Below are 26,025 nucleotides of genomic sequence, written 5' to 3' on the forward strand. Positions count from 1 at the left end.
ACCTAAGTTATCTCCGCATACCTTGATACCATCCTGTTGCCTTGGTCCAGGAATTCCCCACATACATTTGGGACACCACCCACACCCTCCACCTCCTCCATGACTTTCAGTTCCCCGAATCCCATAGCCTTATCTTCAGCAAAGACACTAAGTCCTTGTACATATTCATCCGCCATGGCGAAGGCCTCTAAGCCCTCCATTTCTTCTTTTCCCACTGACCCAAGCAGTACCCTTCCACTTATACACTCATCCGATAGGCTGAACTGGTTCTCACCCTCTTTCATTTCTCTTTCGAATCCTCCCACTTCCTTCAGACCAAAGGGGTAGCCATGACCACCCGCATTGGCCCCAGCTATGCCTGCCTCTTCGTCAAGTACGTGGAACAGTCCATCTTCTGCAGCCATCCCGGCACCATCTTCCACAGCTACACCGGCACACCTTTTCCTCCGTGACATTGATGCCTGCATCGGTGCCACCTCGTGTTCCCATGAGGAGGTTGAACAGTCTATCACCTTCACGAGCACGTTCCACCCTAACCTCAAGCTCACCTGGACCATTTCGGACACCTCCCTCTCCTTCCTGGACCTCTCTATCTCCATTTCCAGCAACCGACTCAACACAGACATTTACTTCAAACCCACCGATTCCTTCAGCTACCTGGACTACACCTCCCCACCACCCCTGTAAAAATGCTATCCCTTATTCCCAATTCCTCTTCCTCCTCCGTATCTACTCCCAGGAGGACCAATTCCACTCCAGAACATCCCAGGTGGCCTCCTTCATCAAGGACCAAAATTTCCCTCCCACATGATCAGCAATACCCTCCAGTGGATCTTCTCCGCTTCCTGCACCTCCATCCTTGAACCCCACCACTCCAAGGACAAACACCCTGGTCCTCACCATCCACCCCACCAGTCTCCAGATATAGTGCATCATCCTCCACCATTTCCGCCACCTACAAACAGACCCCACAACCAGAGATATATATCCATGTCCACCCCAATCTTTGTTCCGCAGAGACCATTCCCTCTGCAATGCCCTTATCAGATCCATGTTCCCCACAAATTCACCATCCACTCCCAGCACCTACCCTTGCCACCACGAGATGTGTAAGACCTGTGCCCACACCTCCCCCTTCACCTCCATCCAAAGGATCCTTTCACGTCTGGCAGTTACTTACGTATACATTCACCTACCTCATCTACTGTGTCAGTTGCTCTCGATGTGGAACTCTCTACATTGGGGAGACAGGATGCCAACTTGTGGAACGTTTAAGAGAACATCTTTGGGACACATGCACTAAACACCCCACCGCCCTGTGGTCGAATCCTTCAACTCCCCTCCCCCTCCGCCAAGAACATGCAAGTTCTCGGCCTCCTCCACTGCCGGATTCTAGCCACCTGACACTTGGAGGAAGAACGCCTCATCTTCCACCTTGGGACCTTACAAACACACAGGATCGCTGTTGATTTCACCAGTTTCCTGATCTCCCCTCCCTTCACCTTATCCCAGAGCCAGTCCCCTTGAACTGTCAATGTTCCTTCCCACCTATCCACTCCATCACCCACCTTCATCTACCTATCATATTTCCATCTACTTTCCTCCAGCCCCACCGCAGACTCCCATTTATCTCTCAGCCCCCTTGGGCCTCCCATATTCCTAATGAAGAGCTTATGCTCGAAACATTGATTCTCCTGCTCTTCGGATGCTACCTGATTGACTGTGCTTTTCCAGCACCACACTACTTGACTCTGATCTTAAGTGCCTGCAGTCCTCACTTTCTCCTTAACATATCCCCCTTTCAATGTGATTTATTCATGAATGTAACTGGAACAAATGGAAATGATGAAAATGCACTAGAGTAAGATGACAAAAGAGCGAGTATAGTTTTAACACTTTACTTTTTAAGATAGCTGGACTATGTTGAACTGAACCATGTTTCAAAAGAATCCAATTTGATCATCACATATGTAACAATTGCATGCGTTTGGATTGGAATACTAATGAGGTCTTCTTTGTCTCAACGTTATCCTCTGACAGACGGCCTCAAACCCCAAATGAACTACTTGCCTTGTTCCGATATCCACGACTTCCGATTGTTTTTGATCTCGCAAGAGCAGGAGAAATTTTTGAACGAACTCTGCAGCTCATTCAGGAACATGTCAACAATGGACTGATGGTTGATCTGAATGGAACGGGTCAGTAAGGATGGACACCACTATTTGCTTCAATGTGATAGAACTTTAATAAGCAAGTCTTTCCATGATCAAACTAATTACCTTACACCTTTGTTGATGCACATGTTAATTTATTGATATTATGCAATGTAGCTTAATTAAAGCGGCTGAAGTTTTGCCATTTTTGTTTCCTTGGGGATTGTCAACATACATCCACCAAACAACCCCGAAAACAGATTATATTGTCAAAAAACTAGTTGCTGTTGATGTAAGGAAGTTGTCTGTTATATTTACTAGATTTCAGTAGTGGCCATTCTTTAAATATGTTGTATAGTGTTTTGAAAGAAAGGAAGACATTCATTTCACAGCAAGCATTAACATGATTTGGATAGCCATGGTGTGCTGGTTGTTGCTGGGAATGGGAGATTTGAGTTAATAGGAGAGGCTGGATAGGTTGGGACTTTTTTTCCCACTGGAGTGTAAGAGTTTGAGAGGTGACCTGATAAAGGTTCATAAAATCAAAGGGGGTGTCAGTGAGATGAATGGCAGGTGTCTTTTTAAGAGGATAGGGGATTTTAAGACTGGGGTCTGTTTTTAAAGGGAGAGGAGAAGGATTTAAAAATGATATGAGGGCAACTGAGAGAGTGGTTCATGTGTGGAACAAACTTTGAGGAAGTGGTGGATGCAGGTACAGTTACAATGTTTAAAAGACATTTGGATATGTGCATGAATAAGAAAGGTTTGGAGGGAACTGGGCTACACAAAGGTGTATAGGACCACATTAGTTTAAGATTATGGTTGACATGGACAAATTGGACTGAAGGACTGTTTTGATGCTGTATGACTCTATGACTATTAGTTTTAGTGCGCTCAATTTCTGCATCAAGCTTGCAAGGTGAACAAATGCTAAGAGCGTTAGTTGCAAGTTTCCTGATGAGGCCTATATTATAGCATGAGGAGCCACATGAATGCAAGTGTGTGTATTGACCAATGATAGGCTTTCAGAAATCACAATAGGCAACCCAGTGCGGGGCTACCTAATGTACAGACCTCTGAACGCAATTCCATACAGGGTTTAGTTTTAAAGACAGACTATATAAACATTTCCTGTACTTATCAACAGTGGACTTACATTGTCCTGTGGCAGAAGTGGGTTGCTGCAAATGCTGGAGATTAGAGTCAAGATTAGAGTGGTGCTGGAAAAGCACAGCAGGTCAGACAGCATCTGAGGAGCAGGAAAGTCGACATTTCGGGTAAAAGCCTGATGAAGGGACTTTGCCCAAAATGTTGATTTTCCTGCTCCTCGAATGTTGCCTGATCTGCTGTGCTTTTCCAGCACCACTCTAATCTTGACTCACATTGTCCTACATTGTGTTCTGACATGCGTAAAAATTAGCTTGTGAACAGACTCCAGAATGGAACCCATTCACAACCCAGGGACGCAATAGATCTCCCAACAAGAACACCAAGGGAAGTAACTGGTCTATCTCAAACTTGAATTTGAGCTTGGGATGCAGTGTATTGAGGTGTGCACTGAAATCATTACACATGTTAGCAGATTTAAAAATCAGAAACACATTGCCTAAATATCAGAAATATGCAAGGAGTCAAACTTTATTTACATAAGCTTCATGTCCAACAGTTGGCTGAGGGATTCAACCAGGATGTTCCTTCAGTTGTCTGTAATAGGCAGAGTCAAGACCAGACTCCTCTGTATATGCTTCTGAAACCCAAAACAAAACACTTACTGTAAGATGCTATTCCATGATTGGGTAGCACTTGCCAAACAAGCCTGAGAGTGCTCATAGTTATACTGGGCTACACTATGCTTCTGAAACCCAAAACAAAACACTTACTGTAAGATGCTATTCCATGATTGGGTAGCACTTGCCAAACAAGCCTGAGATTTTAAAATGTTTAGCCAAGCTTGTAACATAGCTCATTTATCCTTGCTAGAATTGACATACACTTTTATGCAGCGATGTGTTCTTTGTAAACAACAGGAATATGTTCAAATAAAGTAAAGAAGATCTGAAACAACAACAGAAATTGCTGGTGAAACTCAGCAGGTCTGGCAACATCTGTGGGAAAAAAGCTGAGTTAACGTTTGGAGTCTTGTGACTCTTGCTCAGGAATATGTTCAAGCCTTAGCCCTCTTTTTGAACAACACTGGAAGTTGCCAATACCTCAGCCAATGAAAGGCGACTTTCAGCTAATCCTTCAAAGCTGTTTCCTCTTAATATAAATTGTTGCGGTGGTTTAAAAGTCAGACATTCTTATGTTTGTCTTGATGTGTACAAGATGAAAACCTTTAGCAACATGCCATTATTTTCAACAATATTCAAGCCCTGCACATCTTAGTGACTGAGAGATAAATAATGGGATGTAATGGCAATAACTGGGTTCTGTTAATTGCCTGCGTGGAATAGCTTTGTTTCTGATTTTGAAACTGATTAAATTCCATGGGGCTGTTAAGTTTCCTGATGCACATTCAACAAATTAGTTGAAATATTTGCCTCTCCTGAGTTTGAATACAAAAAAACTCTAAATATTTTCCAACAAGCTGCTGGTGTCATCATTTTCGTAGTTTTATCTTGCTTATTTAAGCAAAGGAATCACAAAGTCAAGATTAGAGTGATGCTGGAAAAGCACAGCAGGTTAGGCAGCATCCACAGAGCAGGAAAATCAATGTTTCAGGCAGGAGTAACTCATCAGCCCGAAACGTTGATTTTTCTGCTCCTCGCATGCTGCCTGACCTGCTGTGCTTTTCCAGCACCACTCTAATCTTGACTCTGAACTCCAGCACCTGCAGTCCTCACTTTCGCCAAAAGGAATCACAAAGTCTAACACTGAGTTAGGGCAAGTGTGCTGCTTTAATTTTACACAACGTACAGCTCCCTGCAGGATAAATAATATCACTGAAACAAATGTGGTCTTAACTGGAACATCCAGAAGCTGTGTTTACTTGCCATCCCCATTGTTTTGTCATTCAAATGAGTGCATCCTTGCCCCAACTCTAATTATGAGTATGTTGCAATAAGTCACTATTGTTTATATTATTTTGGAATAAAGGTAACCATATTACAAATATCTAACTATGAAACTGTGTATCCAGTCCCCTCCCATTTCTCTCGGTGGTAATGACAGGAGATGTTCCCGTTTTAGTTTTACACTGTGAGATTTAATTTCGGGACAATGGTGTGAATTTCTCCAAATCAGAGAGCTGTCATCCCAACTCCCAGTGAACTCACATCATTGTAGGAGTTCCTCAAGGTGACAATCTTCAGCTGCACCTCATTGTAAGGTCAAAGGTGGGGAGGTTTGTTGATGATTGCGCAATGTTCTCCACCATTTCAAACTGAAGCAATCCATATCCAAATGTCTGGATGAGATGGATAGACTTGAGTCTTGGTCTGATGAATGGCAAGTAACATCTGTGCCATAGAAGGACCAGGCAATGACTGTCACCAGCAAAAGGCAATCCAGTCATCACCCCTTGATTATTAATGACATTTTCACCACTCAATCCACCACTGAGCATGTTAATTGAGCCATAAGGAAAGCAAATAGAACATTGATCTTTACTTCAAAAGAAATAGCATTTTGAAAATAGGGAGGTATTACTAAAAGGCACTAGTCAGATCACAGCTGAAATACTGTGACCAGTTTCAGCCTCTTTATCTAAGGAAGATGCACTGGCACTGGAGGCAGTCCAGAGAAGGCTCACCAGGCTGATTCTGGGTATGGAGGGACTGTTTTGTGCAGAGTTGTTGAGTAGGTTGAACCTGTGCTCATTGGAGTTTAGATTGAGAGACTGCCTTATTGAAATGTTCACGATTCTCAGGGGGGCTTGACAGGGTGGATGCTAAGATGTTGTTTCCCCTTGTGGTAGAACCTAGGGCCAATGTGCCTAATCTCAGAAAAAGGGTGTCTCCCATTTAAGACAGAGGTGTGGAGGTATTTCCTCTCAGAAGGTAATGAATCTGTGGAATTCTTTACCACTGTAGGCTATAAAGATTGGGTTGTTGAGTGTATGCAAGATGTATATAGAATCTTCTGTAATGGGTAAGGGAAACAAGGGTATGAGGAAAAGGCAGGAAAGTGAAGTTGAGGATGATCAGATCAAACAGACTATATCTGCTTTTACATCTTGTTATATTGTGGTCACCACGCAGAATATTTTGATACATACTCTGATTGGATTTTTCTCTACAACTAACGTTGGATATTTCATTCACATGCACACAGTGTTTGAATATATGCAGAAAAATGATTTCAATTTGTTTTTCTCTTCTTCTAATAGGTTTTCGCTATAATGACCTTTTGTCTCCAAGGTTCTTGAACTTGGTTGCCAATCTGTCTGGCTGCACTGCCCACCGCCGAATCAATAACTGCTCGGACATTTGTTTTCATCAGAAGTACCGATCACATGACGGAACATGCAACAATCTCCAGCATCCCATGTGGGGAGCTTCTCTTACTGCCTTTGAGCGCCTCTTGAAACCAGTCTATGAAAACGGGTTTAATTTGCCAAGAGGCATTAATCGCAACCAATTTTACAATGGATTTCCTCTCCCCTTACCCCGTCTCATTTCAACCACTCTAGTCGGCACTGAGACCATTACACCCGATGACCAGTACACACACATGTTAATGCAGTGGGGTCAGTTCCTTGACCATGACATAGACCTAACCGTTGCAGCACTAAGCCTTTCCAGGTTTTCAGATGGTCAGCACTGCAGTTCCGTCTGCACCAACGATCCTCCGTGCTTTCCCATCCTAATTCCTCAAAATGACCCCAGAGTGCGGAACGGAGCACGATGCATGTTCTTCGTGCGCTCCAGCCCCGTATGTGGAAGTGGGATGACATCTTTGTTAATGGAGTCGGTGTATCCCCGCGAGCAGATCAACCAGTTGACTTCGTATATCGATGCGTCCAATGTCTATGGGAGTTCAGACCAGGAAGCTGGAGAAATACGTGACTTGGCCAGTCAACGGGGCCTGTTAAAGCAAGGGATAGCGCATCGATTAGGGAAACCACTTCTACCATTTGCTACGGGTCCACCAACTGAATGTATGAGAGATGAAAATGAAAGTCCCATTCCTTGTTTCTTGGCAGGGGATCAGCGTTCCAACGAACACATGGGTTTAACGAGTATGCACACAGTCTGGTTCAGGGAACACAATCGAATCGCCACCGAGCTCCTCAAATTAAATCCACATTGGGATGGTGAAACAATCTATCATGAATCCCGTAAAATCGTGGGTGCCCAGATGCAGCACATAACCTATAGCCATTGGCTACCTAAAATCCTCGGTGACATTGGAATGAAGAAGGTTGGAGATTATAAAGGCTATGATCCAAATATTAATGCGGGAATAGTGAATGTATTTGCCACTGCGGCTTTTAGGTTTGGACACTCGTTGATCAACCCTATCCTCTACCGCTTGGGCGATACATTTCAACCCATTCCTCAAGGCCACCTTCCCCTTCACAAAGCATTCTTCTCCCCCTTCAGGATAGTGAACGAGGGTGGCATTGACCCATTGCTTCGAGGTTTGTTTGCTGTACCAGGGAAAATGCGAGTCCCAACAGAGCTGGTTAACACAGAACTAACCGAGCGACTCTTCTCCATGGCACATGCAGTGGCACTGGATCTAGCTTCAATGAACATTCAGAGAGGTAGAGATCATGGGATACCTCCTTACAATGATTACAGAGTGTACTGCAATCTAAGTTCGGCTCATGAATTTGAGGACCTGAAAAAGGAAATTAAGAATCCACGAATTAGGGAGAAACTCATGAAGTAAGTGTTATCTGTTGGAAACCTTATCCTGTAAATACAGATTATTGACATATAGGGGCACCAATTTTTACACTAACGGTAATTCTGACATCCTTTAATTGTGGTGCTTCATTTGCATCGTACCAATTTTATTTTTATTCATTCATGTGGGTATCACCAGCTAGGCCTGCACTTATTGTCCATCTCTAGTTGCCCAGTGGGCTGATAAGAGTCAACCACATATGCTGTGGGTCTGGAGTCACATGTTGGCCAGACCAGGTAGGGATGACAGTTTCCTTCCCTAAAGGATGTTAGTGAGCCAGATAGATTTTTCCACAAATCGACAATGGATTCATGGTCATCAGTACACTCTTAATTCACGATATTCATTTAATTCAGGTTCCACCATATGCCATGGCAAGATCCAGACTCAGGTCCCCAGAACAGGACCTGGGTCTCTGGATTAAGAGTCCAGTGATAATGCCATAGGCTGTCACCTCAAGAGGCTAACAAAATGGATAACTTGACAGGACAACTGGGAGAGAATAGGCCTGTGGAGCCAGGTCAGGAGAGATCTAGAGTCAATAGGTGTGAAGCAGGAAAAGCACGGTCAGGCAGCATCTGAGAAGCAGCAAAGTCAATGCTTTGTGCTCCTCTGTTGCTGCCTGACCTGCTGTACTTTTCCAGCTTCACATCAATTGGCTCTGGCTTCCAGCATCTGCAGTCCTTACTATCTCCAGCGGAGACATCTAGCCTCTGTGGAGCTGGCATAAGACTGAAGGCTCCTCTGAGAGATGTGATGGCATAGTGCTGGCCGGGTAACAAGTGCAAAGAGCCACTTGTCTTCAGAGTTAGCAGTGCCCACCTCCATTCTACTGGAAAGTTTTCCAATCCCTGTCAGTTCCACATTATGCTCACAATTGCATTGCAGGAACCCAATTTAAATAGGTTCATAAATGTGTCGATTTTAAGGCCACAGTGAGGCCTGAAATGTGTGAAAATGGATGAAAAAGTTTCAATTAGATGGATCCAGCACACAAACTGAATGTGGAATTAATGATCAACTGACATACAGGTCACACTAGTGACTACCAGACTGACTAATGAGGACATTCTGCCTTCGCCCAAGTTATCCTGAGTGGCTTGCTAAGCTTCAGTGTGGACTTGCTGGGCTGAAGGGCCTGGATCCACACTGTAGGGATTCTAATTTTTTTGTTGGCCACCGAGGTGAAATTCAGAGGACTTTTCTATGTTGTATCTTCACATACTTTCTCCCCTTTGGGTTAAAACTAGTTGATGATGGTCTGACATCACTCACAGACCAGACTGGATAATGATGGCAGGTTTTCTTCCTTTACCACTATCCTGGCTACTTGCTTCAAACTACTTTGGTAGGAGTTGGACACACATCCCTATGTTTTTAATCCAGGCCTTTAAATGACTATTACCAATGAAGTAACCACTATTATCATACCCCCTAAAATTGAATTGAATGAGCTACTTTAAAACTCAAGTAAGTAAAGATCAAAAACTTCTGATGTTAGAAATCTGAAACAGATAATGTTGAAAATGCTAACTGGTCAGTTAAGCAGAGAGCAGATTAATTAATATTTCAGGTATGTAACTTTTATCAAAACTCCATGTAATGTTTCTCTTCTCTTATTGATTCTTACAGTTTATATGGTACACCCTTGAACATAGATCTGTTTCCTGCGTTACTGGTGGAGGACTTGATACCTGGAACCAGACTAGGACCAACACTTCTGTGCTTATTGGTTACACAATTTAAACGCCTTAGAGATGGCGATAGGTAAGCAGCAACCAGTGTAATGTAAGTTTATTTTGTTTATTTCAGCCCTGCCTTCAGTTTCGTACTTAAGATCTCCGTGATATGTAAATACGTCTTAGAAGACCACCGTCCCTGAGGGAGATTCGTTTCCAAATATGTGCATTTGCATTCCTAATAAGCTATTGGGTTATGATCGTCTGGTAGAATACAAGTCACTTAGCCTGGAGGATGCCAAATTTGACTGCTGTTGAGGGGCTATAAGTCAGACACAATGCTCTGAAGTCGAAAGTGGAGAAAACAACTTAGATTCCTACTCCAGATTTGCTTCCAGTGCACTGTTCCAGACTGAGGACATGTGTAAGGCAGACTTGTCCTTTTGTCAAGCTTTAGTCTCATGTCAAGATCTGCTGAAGATCCATGACCTTCTCACTCCAGATGAAAATCCTTTCAATTGAACCACGTTGATGCATTTGGAGGTAGCCTTATCTCATTTCTTCACAATTCCTCAACATTGCTTCCCAGCCACCAAATCATTTTCAGCTGCAATTGCTTTTGTTACATCGACAAATAAGTTCAATATCTTACACACTAAGGTTCCAGAAATGAGATGAGTGATTTGGCTTGTGATGAGAAAGGAATTTTGGATGGGTCATAGGGCTGTCATCATTTGCGAAGAGCTGTGAGACTTTTCCAGACTTACTTGACCCAGTGTAGAAATGAAATGAGGCCCTATGTTAACACCTCATCTGAAAATTGCACTTCTTAGACATAGTGTTCCCTTAGTACCATGCTACAGAGTGTATTTGATGCCAAAGATCCAGAGTATGGCAGTGATTCCATGACCACCTCATTTAAGATGAAAATCCTCACAATTGAGCCAAACATGCAGATGTACATTTTTACTGAGGGGGAACATGATCACAATTAGCTATTATGCTACTTAACCTTCTGACATTCCTTGTCTGAGTAAAGAGAGCATGAACTCTTGGACCGATATTGGAGAGATGCCAGAATCTGTGGAACTGTGCATTAACATCAACCTTCAGAAGCTGGCAACTGGAAAAAAAATTGGTAACTGAAGGATTGCGAGTTAGCTGTAGAGTTCCCTCCAACTATTTGTGTGTTCTGAAGTTTGCTGAGATATCAGTGCAGTTTGTAAATGAACGTTTCGGAGGGAGCAGACATGACAGTGAAGGTGAGATTGCAACCAGATCACCAAGATCTTCTGACTGAGAGAGCAGGGTCGAGTGGCCTTATCCTGCATGTATTTTCTTAAGTTACTGTCCTGCCCCTCCCACATACCATGTTTATCCCTGACCTGCACTTTCTTTTCTCTGTCTCCTGACCCTCTCTCTCTCTCCAGACCCTTCCCTCTCCGTCTCTCCCAACTCTCCCTCTCTTCCTTGCCTTTCCTGACTGTCCCTCTCACTTCCTTCCCTCTCCCACCATCCCTCCTTTTTCCCTTTCCCTCTTCTAATCTTCACGCTCAATGCTTTATTCCAGATCCCAAAAATAAGTGGCTATTGAGATAGTAGATGCGTTAATTTTAATTTTCCAGAATTCCCTAGATTATGTAAAGCTTACAAAATAATTATTACAGCACTTCTATTCAAGAAAGGAGGGAAACAGAAAGTCAGGACAGTTTGCCTGAATTCTGTCATGGAGAAAATTGAGGAATATGTTATTGAGGAGGTTGAAGCAGGAAGCTTAGAACATCTGAATGCAGTATGTCAGATTGTATTGTGGCTTTGTGCAAGGGAAATTGTGTTTGACAATTTATTAGTGTTCTACAAAGAAGTAACAAGCAACACGAATAAAGAGGAGCCTATAGATTTGGTGTGCTTAAATTTCCAAAAGACTTTTTGGCAAGCTGCCATTTTAAAGGTTATTGCATAATATAAGAGCTCATAATGTATGAGCAACATATTTATCATGGGTAAAAGGATTGGATAACCAACAGGAAGCAAGATGTAGGGATAAATAGTTTATTCCAGGTTGACACACTATAACCACCAGAGCAGCACAGGGATCAGAGCCGGGGCCTCAACTATTTACAATGTAAATTAATGACTTGGATCAAAGGATCATATATTTAGATTTGCTGACAACACAAAGATAGGTGGAAGAATCAGTTGTGAAGAGGACATGGGTAGAATTTTGTTGAGACACAAATCTCCCATCAGCTGGCCAGTGAGAGACCAATGCTGCTGCTTCTAGGGAAGATTTGATGAACCAGACATCAATCAGTCATTGATGAGGCCGCCGGCTGGTGTCCTCCTCAGAGAGAGAGAGATGGGAGGCTGAGAAATGTTGTGGTAAGCAGTGCCTTAGAGGATTAGTGGTTGCTGGCAGAAGACCATCCCAGAATCACAGAATTGCATAGAACCCAGGGCAAAGGTCAGAGATGTCACTTGAGGGCCTCAATTGGTGACAGTGCAGCAAGCTTCACCATGAACCTTTTGCCCAGAACTTAATTCTGACAAATGTGGGTTGGCAGTGGGGCTTTGGTACACCTCTACTCTGCCTAATTACTTCCTTTCCCCAGACACATATTCCCCTCCCCTCTCCCATCAGCATTCTGCAGGGACTGTTCCTGCAGGACACCCTGGCCCACTTCTCCTGCACTCCCAACACCTGCCCACATCCCCATGACACTTTCCCTTTCAACTGCTAAAGGTGCAACACTTGTCTGTTACCTCCCACCCCACCACCACCACAACGACCACAGAAGTTGGCATCATCGAAACAGATGTGACATAGCTGGAGAAACTGGGTATGTGGAATAAAGTACGTACAACTAGGGCACATAGTTTCAAAATAAGGAGTTTTCAGTTGCAGGTAAGGAGAATTTTGTCTGTTTAAGGTTTGTTACTCAGCAAAGTTCTTCCTGCGGAAAGCAATGGAGGCAAGGTCATGAATATTTTTAAGGCAAAGTTCAATTCTTGATTGCCAAGCAAGTCAAAGTTAATACAGGGCAAACAGGAAAGTAAAAGTGAGTCCTAAGTCAGATCCACCATGATCTTAACAAAGGCAGAGCACACTCAAGTCACTGAGTAGCCTACTCCTGTTCCTATTTTGTGTTTTCATATATAGGGAGAGTGGAAGGGGTTGAAGACACCAGCAGCAAGTGAGGACAGCAGTGAGCCAGAGGAAACTGGAGATTGGGTGAAGACATGAAGCGAGAAGGAAGAGGATCATGGTAGGAAAGCAGCCAGTGGGGAGGAAGGATGGAACAATCAGGCAGGAAGGAGAATGAGTTCTTAAATTATTCAGAGTTAGCGAGTTTCAGCCAGTGAGGTTCAAGGCAGAACTAGGTATTTCATGTAAAAGTTATAGGGCCAGGTTATATGTTTCCTTATGGGTAAGTAGATTTTCCATTAACAAGTTTTTGTTTAACATGCAGCATTATGGGAGTACATTAGAAGTGCTTATATGGGAGATTTTCTTTTAACTGCCTTCCAATATTGTCATATTTACTCAGGTAAGTTTCATTCCCAATTAATAATCGAGTATTTCCATTCAGCATGAGCATGGTTTGATTGGTAAACAACAGGGAGATTGGTAAACGACAAAAGAAGCAGATTGCAAATATTGCAGTCACCTTCAGGTAACTGCTGAGTTGAAAACACTTCATCTTCCTCCTGCAACTCTGTGTCAGGCTGCCTTTTGGGGTTTGTTATACATGCAGAGCTTGGTGAAATTTATCTCCTTCATCGTAATGAAGATGATAGGTTTCAAACGTTTCCACTTTGTCCCAAGGTCACTCATGCCCACTTCTCTCAAAATCCACAGCTATCCTCTCATTGTTTTAAGATTGTTCTGCTGTCTAGTAGTCTGTCCTGTTTCCACTTCCACCGGTAATTTAGAATTCCAAAACATGTGTTTAAACATGTGCATAGTCCCAGATCTACATGGACTTCAGTAAGGTGTTCAACAAGATTCCCCATTGGAGACTGGTTTAGCAAAGTTAGATCTCATGGAAACAGGGAGAACTAGCCATTTGGATACAGAACTGGCTCAAAGGTAGAAGACAGAGTGGTGGTGGAGGGTTGTTTTTCAGACTGGAGGCCTGAGACCAGTGGAGTGCCACAAGGATCGATGCTGGGTCCTCGACCTTTCATCGTTTATATAAATGATTTGGATGTGAACATATGAGATGCAGTTAGTAAGTTTGCAGGTGACACCAAAATTGGAGTTTAGTCAACAGTGAAGAAAGTTACCTCAGATTACAACAGGAGCTTGATCAGATGCGCTAATGGGCTGAGGAGTGGCAGATGGAATGTAATTTCGATAAATGCGAGGTGCTGCATTTTGGGAAAGCAAATCTTAGTAGGATTTATTCACTTAATGGTAAGGTCCCAGAGAGTGTTACTGAACAAAGAGACCTTGGAGTGCAGGTTCATAGCTCCTTGAAAGTAGAGTCTCAGGTAGATAGGATAGTGAAGAAGGTGTTTGGTATGCTTTCCTTGATTGGTCAGAGCATTGAGTACAGGAGTTGGGAGGTCATGTTGCAGCTGTACAGGACATTGGTTAGGCCACTTTTGGAATATTGCGTGCAGTTCTGGTCTTCCTATCGGAAGGATGTTGTGAAACTTGAAAGGGTTCAGAAAAGATTTAGAAGGATGTTGCCAGGATTGGAGGATTTGAGTTATAGGGAGCGGTTGAATAGGCTGGGGCTGTTTTCCTGGAGCATCAGAGGATTGACCTTGTAGAGGTTTATAAAATCATGAGGGGCATGGATAGGATAAATAGACAAAATCTTTTTCCCTGGTGTGGGGGAGTCCAGAGCTAGAGGGCATAGATTTAGGGTGAGAGGAGAAAGATATAAAAGAGACCTAAGGGCAACTTTTTCACACAGAGGGTAGTGCATGTATGAAATGAGCTGCCAGAAGAAGTGGTGGAGATTGGTACAATTACAACATTTAAGAGGCATTTCGATGGGTATATGAATAGGAAAGTTTAGATGGATGTGGGCTGGGTGCTTGCAAATGGGACTAAATTAGGTTGGGACATCTGGTCGGCATGGACGAGTTGGACCGAAGGGTCTGTTTCCGTACTGTACACCTCTATGTAATCGACCCACTGTTTCCAAGGGTGAACTTTTCTGCAGTAAATAGATCTTTAAATTCCTTTTCTTTCTTTCTTTCAAATCTCTACATGGCCTCAATCCACCCTGACCAGGCAATCTACTGAAGTTGATTCTGAAGTTAACCCTTTCTGATTCTTTCCCTGTGTTGCTTTCAAAAGTCTCCCACAAACTCTTCTCTTTATTTCCTTTCTACTGCTTAAAGGTTACTTTCTGTGTTAGCACTGTGCAATGTGGTTGGAGTTGTTTTCTTAATGCAAGAGAACTGTAACAATATAAATCATGACTGAACCCATATATGTCTGCAATTAAGTTGTTCAATTATTTTACAATAATCTAGTAAACCAGTGCATGTGAACATTGCAATTAAATTTATTTAAAGTAACGCTTCTGAATTGTTTACATTTATTTCATTTTTGTAGGATGTCATGTCAAAAGGGAATTGATGAAATATAAATTAACGTTTTTTGAAACTGTGCTAATCGAAGTACTGACACTAAATCAAAAGTAACAAATCTGAATAGATCAAGGAATATAAAATTAAAAATAAGAGACACTCGACATCTCATTAATGACACAATTAATGGAAAAGGTTTTGAAGGACTATGATAGATATTAAATTTTTCTTTTTCTTCTGTGCAAACAGGTTCTGGTATGAGAATCCTTGGGTGTTCACTCCAGCCCAGCTGACTCAAATCAAGCAGACATCTCTTGCCCGTGTCCTGTGTGATAATGGAGACAACATCACCAGGATACAGCCTGATGTGTTCAGAGTAGCAGAATATCCTCATGGTTATCAGAGTTGTGATGATATACCAAAAATGGACTTGCGGATGTGGCAAGATTGTTGTGAAGGTTTGTCATTATTTAATGGATGATGTTTGAGTGTTGCATGGACAAAATGGAGAAAATGAGGACTGCAGTTGCTGGAGATTGGAGTCTAAGAGTGTGGTGCTAGAAAAGCACAGCCGGATCCGGCAACATCGGAGGAGCAGGAGAATCGACGTTTCATGAAGGAATGGCTTATGCCTGCTTCTCCTACTCCTTGGATGCTGCCTGACCGGATGTGCTTTACCAGCACCCCACTTGTCGACTGTTGCATGGATAGTTGAACATTTTAAAGCTATTTAGTGTTTCGTGAATTGTTGATGAGGAATATGTTACAGAATTCCTGCTCATCGTAACAATTCCCACAGTAAATATGAATAATTCTTTGCATCTGTTGTAAAAGTTCTAGCTATTTGGCTGGAATTATTGCTTGAGACAACAGATTGGGCCTAATTTTAATGTTACGTTGAGAAAATTCTACATATTTGACAATTTGTTCTGACCTTCATGCTTCCCAAAAATTCAGTGATAAGGGTCTTTTAAAATTAAAAGCCAGAAAAAGAGTTTATTTGTAACAATCAGATGTAACTTCCCATCTTCTTTATGCTTTTTTTCATTTTTTTGGAGGGTGCTAGTTTCTCCATAACATCTTGTCTTATACATTTGATTCATAATATTATAATATTGCTGTGAGGGTTTTGGGTTGGGGGAGCGGCTGTGCAGTGGGTGGTGGTCAGTTGACATTGGTGAGAGTGCTGCACTTTTAGTCCCTGTTATGGCTGTGATAGTTCATCAAGGCTGCCTCCTCACCATATCTCATGCTTCAGGGATTAAGCTATACATAATCAGTTGTCTCTGTCTAATGGGGGAAAAAAAAACTGCCCATGGTTCATTGTGGATTATGTCTCAAAATTATGTTATGTTATGGTGAATGGAGGGCACCATGTGACCTGCAGTGCACCTGATGGGTAATGTTGGGCATTTTGATAGCATCACCTTGGAGTCTTTGCTGTTGCCTCCTCATATAACCCAGAACTTAATCAGGATGCTTTGGCATGTTAATAAGCATACATGCAATCCATATGTAGTCACCTCCACTCTTTTCAAATTATTGTGATGTATTTTCTTCTGGTGAATTCGCGTTTGAATTGTTACTTTGCTTCAAATCCTCTGCTGACTCATTCTTGTAATTCCTTTTTCACATTAATTGTATTTCTTTGCCCTTCATTCCCTGACAGAGGGTTTAATGCTTTTTCTCTGCAATTAAAGAGAGACTCAACTTGTTTTACTGAGAACACAGTCCATGATATTCTGCACTTGGGGACAATGGCAGTAGTCTCTGATTTTGCAACAAGTCGACTGGGTTGACCAAAGTCATAGGTAACTAGTTGTGCAATAAATTATTCACTTACGCTTAGCATGAAAGGGGAGTTGGAACCAATGAAAACCAATTAGCATTTTTATGTGTATATAAGGTTAATGTGTTACATATTACCATAGGAAGAGGGCAAAGGAAGATATTCTTGAGATCAGATTACAGATTTCCCCCCAGAATATGAATATCTTAGATAGATGTGCAGTAGTTCTGTGGGGTCACTGGAACCCAGATGTTGTTTGGCTTTGTGATCTACCATAACTAGATGTAGAATGAAGATGATCTCTAATCAAAGAGACACATCCTAGAGCCATTCTAAGGATGCTGGGAGGATTGCTGTGCTGCGGCGAGGGAAGGAGAACAGCTGCAACAGGATTTTACTAGTGCTGGTGGATTTAGGACATTCTCCAAAAACTGAGAAAAGCCACAAGATAGTCTCTCAAAGTTACCACACAAAGCAAGCAGAATATAGCAACCCACTGGAAGCTGGGAGCAAGTGTGGACTATTTGCTATAAGGACTGTGATTCTGTGGAGACCACAATGCGTGATAAGTATCAAAGAGAAACGTTTTTCTCTTTGTAGCTTGTGTTTATTGGTGCTGTTTGCCACTTTGGCTGACACTGTCTCTCTGATTTTCAATCTTTCCCTTCCCTCTCCTTCCACTTCATGTTCTGAGTACAGAAAATCCTGATATCTTTGTTCCATCTGGGTTTGGCATTATTTTACATACATCCCTTCTGTTCCTGGCCAACTGGAAAGTTTTCCAACTGCAAAATGGTTTAGCCATTTGTCAAACCCAAGCACGTTCTTGGCTGTGATTTAGTCAAAAATAGTGCGATTGTGATTGCAGCTGCATTTTTTAAAATGAAATATTCTGTGCAAGAAGTGTTAAGTAACTAGATCCTGCTACTCTGGGGAGGTGATGGTGGATGGTAATGTCACTGGACGAGCAAGCTGGAGGCCCAGGATAGTGTTCTGGGGACAGTTGGATCATTTGGTTCACTGTGACAGCGAGTGGAATCTAAATTGGCTAATGAAGCGAGAATCTAAAGATGAAACTGTCAATGATTTTGTTTTTGTTTGACATTCTGGATTACCTCAGTTCCTTAGGAAATGAAAGCTGCTGTGCTTCTCCGTTCTGGATTACATGTGACTCCAGGCATGTGATTGACTCTTAACTATCCTCTGAAATGACCTAACAAGACATTCAATTTACAGGAAAATAGGCTTGAGTAACAAATGCTGGCTTTGTCACTGATGCCCATATTCCATAAAAGAATTATTAAAAAAATAAATGGTAGGTTGTAATGTCCACTTTCAGAACATTTTTGAGAACTACCTGTCTCTCAAAGATTAGCTTTTGTATGTTTGTATGTTAGTTAGTGTGCCTGTGGAATGAAACACAATATTGTCAGAAGGGTCTTAATGTAGCCCCAGGGACAACAAAGCCTACTCATTCTTTTAGAGACAATTTGGTGGAAGTGTTTAAGGATAATGTGTTGGGTGCAGAGACTGATGGGGTGGTACCCACCACCAAGAACATCTTCCCCTCCCCACCCCCTCTGCCTTCTGCAAGGACCATTCCCTTCGCCAATCCTTGTATTGTGCTACTATTCCAAACACCACCAACACTCCCACCGAACTCCCAGGTCCCTTCCCCTGCAACCGGAAAAGTTGCAAAACTTGCCATACACTACCTCCCTCACCTCTGTCCAGGGCTCCAAACAGTCCTTCCAGGTGAGACAGAGGTTCATCTGCCTCTCTTCCAACCTAGTTTACTGTATCAGGTGCTCCCGATGTGGTCTTCTCTACATCGGGGAGACCGAACGTAAACTTAGGGAAAGGTTCACTAAGTTTCTCAGCCAGGCCTGCAGGGGCCAACCTGACCTCCCAGTCACCGCCCATTTCAATTCCCCTTCACACTCCCTTTCCAACATGACCATCCTTGGCCTCCTCCATTGCCACAACAAACCAAACCACAAATTGGAGGAACAACATTTCATCTTCTGCCTGGGCAGCCTACATGGAGTTCTCCAATTTCAAATAACCTCCCTCCCCATTCCCCGACCCCCTTCCCGACCCCTCCCCCTCTCTTTAACTCCTCCCTGCCACCAACCGGATCTATTCCTTCCATTGACCAGCCAGGACGTACTCTCTACCTATTTGCACCTATCCCCACTTCACCACCCTGCCCCCGCCTCCCCCTTTATCTGCAGCTTCCCCATACCCACCCCCAGTCCTGAAGAAGGGTTACACCTGAAACGTCGACTTCGCCACCTCCTGATGCTGCCTGGCTTGCTGTGTTCTTCTAGCCTCCTGCCTGCTCATTCTTTTAAGCTATCTTTGCTTCTATTCTGATTTTCAATGTATCGTTTGATTGAAGATTTCCTGTTTTGGGGTACAGTTGTGATATTTTCCTGACAGGTATTTGTACAACTGTTCATTCTAAATGCACTTTGTCATCTTATAGTAATCTCTTCAGGTTCCTAATAGTGAACTGAAAAAAAACCCGAAGGTGCGGTAGCACTGTATTCTTCTGTGTGAAGTCGCTGGCAGAGTGAAATGATTTCCATTCATTCAGCCTTGGCTGGACATTGTCTAGACCAATACACTGTAGAGAATATAGCTGTTACTTCTGTTTATATTTGCTACTTCAGAGGGAGCCAATGTTCTTGTCTGAAGTTGCACATGTCTTTAATTAAAGGCACAGCCAAAAGTGATGTAGTTTTTTTTAAATCTTGCACAAATTTCAATTACTACTGGAATTCTTTGATTTATCTTAATATTAATAGAGTCATCAAGTTATACAGCACGGAAACAGACCCTTTGATCCAACTTGTCTATGCCAACTGGATATCCTAAATTAATCTAGTCCTATTTGGCAGTATTTAGCCAAATACTCTTCCTATTCATGCACCCATCCTTTTAAATGTTGTAACTGTACCCATTTCTACCACCTTTTCTGGCAGCTTGTTCCATCCACGCACTACCTTCTGCGTGAAAAAGTTGCTCACCAGGTCCCTTTTAATCCTTTCCCTTCTCACCTTAAATCCACGCCCTCTATTTTTGGATTCCCGTACCCTGGAAAAAAGACCTTGGCTACTCACCCTGTCCATGCCTCTCATTATTTTATAAACCTCTAGAAGGTCACCCTTTAGCCTCTGACACTCCAGGGAAAACAGCCCCAGCCGATGCACCCTCTCACTATAGATCAAATCCTTCAATCCTGGCAACATTCTTGTAAACTTTACTGAACCCTTTCAAGTTTAGCCACATCTTTTCTCCAGCAGGAAGACCAAATTGAATGCCGCATTCTAACAGTGTACTGCTGCAACATGTCCGAACCCCTGTACTCAGTGACCTGACCATGAAGGCAAGCGTGCCAAATGCCTTCTTCACTACCCTGTGGACATGCATTCCTTGGTCTCATTATTCAAGGAACTTACCATGAAGTTTATGTCCTGCCCTACCAAAATGCAACACCTCATATTTATCTAAATTAAATTTCATCTGTCACCACTTGGCCCATTGGCCCATCTGATCAAGATCCTGTGCAATCAATGCTGCAATCGATACCTGTTACCTCATTTCATTTATCAATTTAGAACTAGCAATGCTGCAGAATTGGTGCCTCTCGAACCACTCCCAGAGCTCACACTTAAAACAAAAAAGGAGGTATGGCACTGACAGAAGTTGAACCCGTCACCAGCTCATTGGCCTTTCATCACAGGGAAGAGTATGTGCAGCATCTGACAGCATTTCACCAAACTACTGCCTGAAACACGGACACAAAACATGCCCCGAAGAGTTATCTAGCCTCGAAAGGTTGGCATGTTTTTTTCTCTCTCTCTCTCCACTGCTGCTCCCTGACTGGCTGTGATTTCTAACAATTAGTGTTTTCATTACAGATTCCCACATCTGCAGTCATTTGCTCCTGTCACAAAAAGTGGCTTGGGGATGAACGTCTCATAGGTATTGCAGGCACACCCATCACTTAGTGATTTACTGGTTTTCATTAGCTCCAGACCCTTGCTGACACTGAGACACTTTTCACTCAGAATCCTTTAACTCACAAATTCCCCAAACTACATTCTATTTACTAGCAACATATGGACAATTACAGCTCTGGGGATTCACATCTCCCTGTGCATTGAACGATACAGATAAAGTGCTCACACACCAACGCAAATGTCTCCGAATGCCTCTCTCCTTCTCACAGAAGGGAATGTGCACAGGCAGTGGGTGGGGGATGCCTGACATAATGCTCCTCACTTAGTTTGAGGGCCAGGCCAGCAGCTGGCAGGAAAGCAAGGAGAACATGCCTTTGCTGTTGGGCAGATTGGATATCTCCAGCCAGCTGGTGAGAAAACCTCCAATCTCTTCCTCCCAGCTGCACGTCAAGCAGCAGTGTCTTAAATTAAAACCCTTGATTAAGGGTGACTGCTCACAATACTGACAAATCTTTGTTTTGTTGAAAATAAAATTCCCTACAGTTCTTGGATGTTTATTTTGCCTGCAGTACCCTTCTTTTCAACTTAAAGGTTTGAAATGCGAATGATTGCTCCTGTGACAACTCAGCAGAAATCGGTGCCATAGAAAATGTCAACCAAAAGGAAGGCTGAGTGTGGCGATTAGGCAGCAATACTGTCAACAAATAGCCCCCTTAGTTATGTGACCCTGATCACAGAATGAAGGGACTGAAATATCACTTCACACTGGAGCAATATCAAACTTCAACAGCTCGCAATTACATGGCCCCATTAGCATAATAAACTTCAGAGGAAAGTTGTTCAACAAAACCTGGCACCAAGGAGATATTGAGGCAGGTGACAAAGACTTGTCCAAGTCCAGAAATTTTAAGGAATGTCTTAAAGAGAGTTTACAAGGTTAAATGTGAGAAATGTCAAGCGTGTAGCACTGGCAACCAAGATTTTCAATGAGGAATATGTTCAAAAGATTAAATGCTTTACAATTGTTGACTTGTATAAAGGAAAGGTAATTTTGACCTTGCTGAATATTATGCCTGAGACTTTCTTTTAATTCATCCATGGGAGCATTTGCTGGCAGGGACAGCATTTATGAACCACTGCAACCCAGGTGATGAATTTTGGCACTTACTGTCAAAAGAGGCTTACCAAATAACTGCAGTGAATCTTGCAGACAGTATGCAGTTGCCACAGTGAATCGTTGGTGGAGAGAGTGAATGTTTAAGATTGTGGATTGAATGACGATCTATCATGCAGCTGTATCTGTGCAATGTTGAACTTCTTGGGTTTTTTAAAAGGCATATGGAGAGTATACTTTCAATACAGCTAACCTTTTGGATAGTAAACAGGCTGTGGGGAATTATTTGAGTTGTTTGCCACAGAATTCCCAGCATCTGATTTGCTCTTGCACCCATCATTATAATATAGCTAGCTTGTTCACCAAATGATTCTCTCTGATGTTATGATGGAGAATTCAATCATGGTAACGCCACTGAACTTCAAGGTGAGCTTGTGAGACTCTCCATTGTCATGGCTTTGCAGTTATATGAAATGAACATTACTTGTGACTTAACGGCCCTCAGCTGAATGCTATCTCGATCTTTCTGCATGGGTGTTCCAGCTGCTTCACTATCTGAGGTGCTGAAAATGGGTTGAACATGGTGTAATCTTCAGTAAACAATACCACTTCTGAAGAGGGAATGACATTGATAAAGCAGCTAAAATGTTCCATTTATCCTGACTCTCTGTTTCCAGTTAGTTAGCCAATCCTCTATCCATGCTAATATTCCACCCCAACAGCACAAACCTTTTTATGTGGAATCACTGAAACCCTACACTGTGGAAACAGGCCATTTTGCCCAACAAGTCCACACCGACCCTCCCAGACCCATTCCCCTACCCTATTACTCTACATTTACCCCAACTAATATACCTAACCTACACACCCCTGAACACTACGGGCAATTTAGCATGGCCAATTCACCCAACCTGCACATCTTTGAATTGTGGGAGGAAACCGGAGCACCCGGAAGAAACCCCATGCAGACACTGGGAGAATGTGCAAACTCCACACAGACAGTTGGTCGAGGCTGGAATCGAACCTGGATCACTGGTGCTGTGCTGGGTCACTGAGTCACCGTGTCACTAAATGCAGTGCCCCTACTGTGTCATGACCAAACACCAGACATTTCCTTCAAGTGTTACACGAACTAAGAATTTTTGTGTGTTTATAAAACCCCTTTTTAGTTTGGGACTGATTAAAAATAACATTAAAACCAGCAGCAGCAAGGTTTACCTTAAACATATTATGGCTTAATTTATTACAATCTACAGCTGGAAGTTATTTACATGACAGTTACTTGAATGGGTAACTAAATAAAAGATACTTATAAAGATGCAAGTCATTTCGGCCTTCAGAATATCATTGCAGGCCCATAGCTTGTAGTTGAGATGTTGTTTGTCTGGAAAGAAGAGCTGATGGTGAAGAGTTGTGGTCAGCAAATGCAATGGCTTCTACAGTCGAGTAATCGTTGTTTGTCATTGTAAGTGGACTCAGTTGGCAGAGCAACATCAGGGAGCCAGTGAAGTTCTCTTTTCCTTTCTGGTTCTACCAGCAAGATACTAAAAATTAATGGATTCCTTTTCAGCAGAATAGAGGTGATTTCTGGGCGTCTACCCCTATAACTCCTGGTTGCAAAATCTAAGCTCTTGCATACTGTTCGCAGTTAGTACAGTGGAGAGAGGTATCTAGAACCATCTTCACTGCATCTCTTGAGATCTCTGCAAAAGAGAGCTTTTCCCAGCCAGACCGCAATTTGAAACAAAACCCAACATGGCGGTGCCCAAATAGTGGAATCATGCTTCTCTATTGGTATCTGGGCTAGTCCAAGATTGGTACAGAGTCTCAACTGTGGTCTTTTACCTGAAGTAAATCTTTAATTGACTTCCAGTTGTGTCAGTCATTAACTTGAATGGCTTCCATTCTTCCAGGTTTGATGAGAAAGGATAGAGTTATTCACATCTCCAGGAAAGTCGTTTTCATGTGTTTCCCTGTATTGAAATGCCCACTGAATTTCATATGTCCCTTCTGATCCTTCTTAAGATTAATATAGGCTGGTTTTTCCAGCCCGCTAGTCACAGTTACATCTACAAGTGAGGTCAGGTAACCATATTTAAAAACCTCCATTGTGAATATTTTGAAAAAGATAAGTTTGTTGCAAAATCTATATTACAACTACCTATTCATGACAATTATTAACCCATTATTAACTCTTCGTATTTTCCTTCTCAAAGAATTCTAATACATCTGTCAATTTTGATTTCATTTTCACCAAATCAATAATGATTGTGAAATAACTCCACAGAGGCCGGTACCCCATCACCATCACCCTTTTTTTACATGGGGAGAATCCAGCTCCCTCAGAGCCAGCTTTCAGATACTCTCGTTTGTATCTGTCAGCCAAGGCTCCCTAAGTGAACCAGATTAACAGCCTCAATCAGGAAACTCATATTCTGAGGTCCACCTGGCTGACCTTGTTATCACCACTTCAGATTATATTATGATTTTCTAAATGCCCTGTTACCATTTCCTTAATAATTCATTCTAGTATTTCCAAATGACAGATTTAGCCCAACTGGCCTGTGGTTCCCTGTTTTCTTTCTCCATCCTTCCTTGAATGAATGACTTATTTTGAAGTTCTCCAATCTGTTGAGGCCCTTCCAGAAACAGCGGGATTTTGGAAGTTTACAACTATTGCATCCACTTTCTCTGTAGCCACTTCCTTTCGGATCCTAGGCCTTCAGGTCAAGAGGGCTTGTCAGCATTTAGTGCAATTAATTTTCCTTCTGCAATACGTAGTTCTCTCGTAATTGTTTAAAAAATCCTTACCTCCTTTAGCCCACTGTTTTTCTGTTATTCTTGGTATGATTTTTTTGCTTCTTCCACTGTCAAAAGACAGAGTACTTTGTGGTACTGTGGTTTTGCTGACCGTGACAAGGTGTGAATTCCTGGGATCTGCTTTGTACACAGATGTTAAATTGCAGCTAATACAGTGTAACCACATATCTAGACTACAACTTTGGAGCGATTCAAGTGTAGTTTGAATTGTTTCTGACAATCTTATAATAGGATTTTGTGCATTGTTAATGCATATAATAATATTGTGTAACAGTGACTATATGGAGGCTATTAACTTAGTTTAATCAGGTTCCTAAGTCTGTCAGTTTATTGATTTGTAGTGCTTATATATAGCTTCACATAGTTGCTTCCAACTTTTAGTCTGAAGTTAATTGATTTTTGAATCCAAAAGGAAATTTGTCCATTAAAAGGAAAAGATTTTAAATTTGAAATTTTAAAAAAGGGGTACTTTTACTTTCTCCATAATTTCTTGTTTCATAAATTAGAATAAGATTCATTGTGGATTTGCTATTTACAGGTGAAAACTTCTGTTTTCCCAAAGGACCCTGCTATAGAGCAGTGTTGCTGATCAGACCAGTCTGGAAAATATCATAATCTCAACCAGAAATGAATATGTGTGAGGCTGTTATTAAAGTCATGTTAATGATAGTTTGGAGGAAATGGGGTGTTTTTAACTAATGCTGAAATAACAATGAACATCACGTTTGATACACTGACTGGGATGTCAACGTTTTCTTTAAAGAAAGGAAAGGAAAGCACCTTTCACAGCCCCAAAATGTTCTAAAGCCCTTCAAAGCCAACGAAACATTTTTGAAGTGGAGCCAATGGTGAAAGTGTGTGTGTGTGTGTCTACCACACATATATGTCACATTTACTATAGATCATAAACATATATCAGATTTATGTTATGTATACATATAAATCACAATATATAAATATATGTAAATTGATATGTAGATAAATCACAAATCATCACAAATTGTAATTGATACAATGTGGAATGCATGGCTGCCGAGTGTGATGGACGATGTTTCAATAATAACAAAATTTGGAGGTGCCAGTGTTGGACTGGAGTGGA

The 26,025-nt window shown here is 42.2% G+C and overlaps 1 protein-coding gene across 3 annotated transcripts in view; it reads left to right on the top strand.

Annotated features, from left to right (window-relative positions):
• Nucleotides 1-26,025, top strand: part of LOC122541771 (peroxidasin homolog) — a 245,554-nt gene that overhangs the window by 196,816 nt on the left and 22,713 nt on the right. For all 3 annotated transcript variants that reach the window (XM_043678736.1, XM_043678754.1, XM_043678744.1), the window contains 4 exons: nucleotides 2,041-2,198; nucleotides 6,481-7,984; nucleotides 9,639-9,773; nucleotides 15,485-15,693. In XM_043678736.1, coding sequence (XP_043534671.1) covers nucleotides 2,041-2,198; nucleotides 6,481-7,984; nucleotides 9,639-9,773; nucleotides 15,485-15,693 — 2,006 coding nt within the window. The remainder of the gene's footprint in view (nucleotides 1-2,040; nucleotides 2,199-6,480; nucleotides 7,985-9,638; nucleotides 9,774-15,484; nucleotides 15,694-26,025) is intronic.

Source organism: Chiloscyllium plagiosum, chromosome 3, assembly GCF_004010195.1.
Source record: "Chiloscyllium plagiosum isolate BGI_BamShark_2017 chromosome 3, ASM401019v2, whole genome shotgun sequence".
NCBI classification, from domain to species: Eukaryota; Metazoa; Chordata; class Chondrichthyes; order Orectolobiformes; family Hemiscylliidae; genus Chiloscyllium; species Chiloscyllium plagiosum.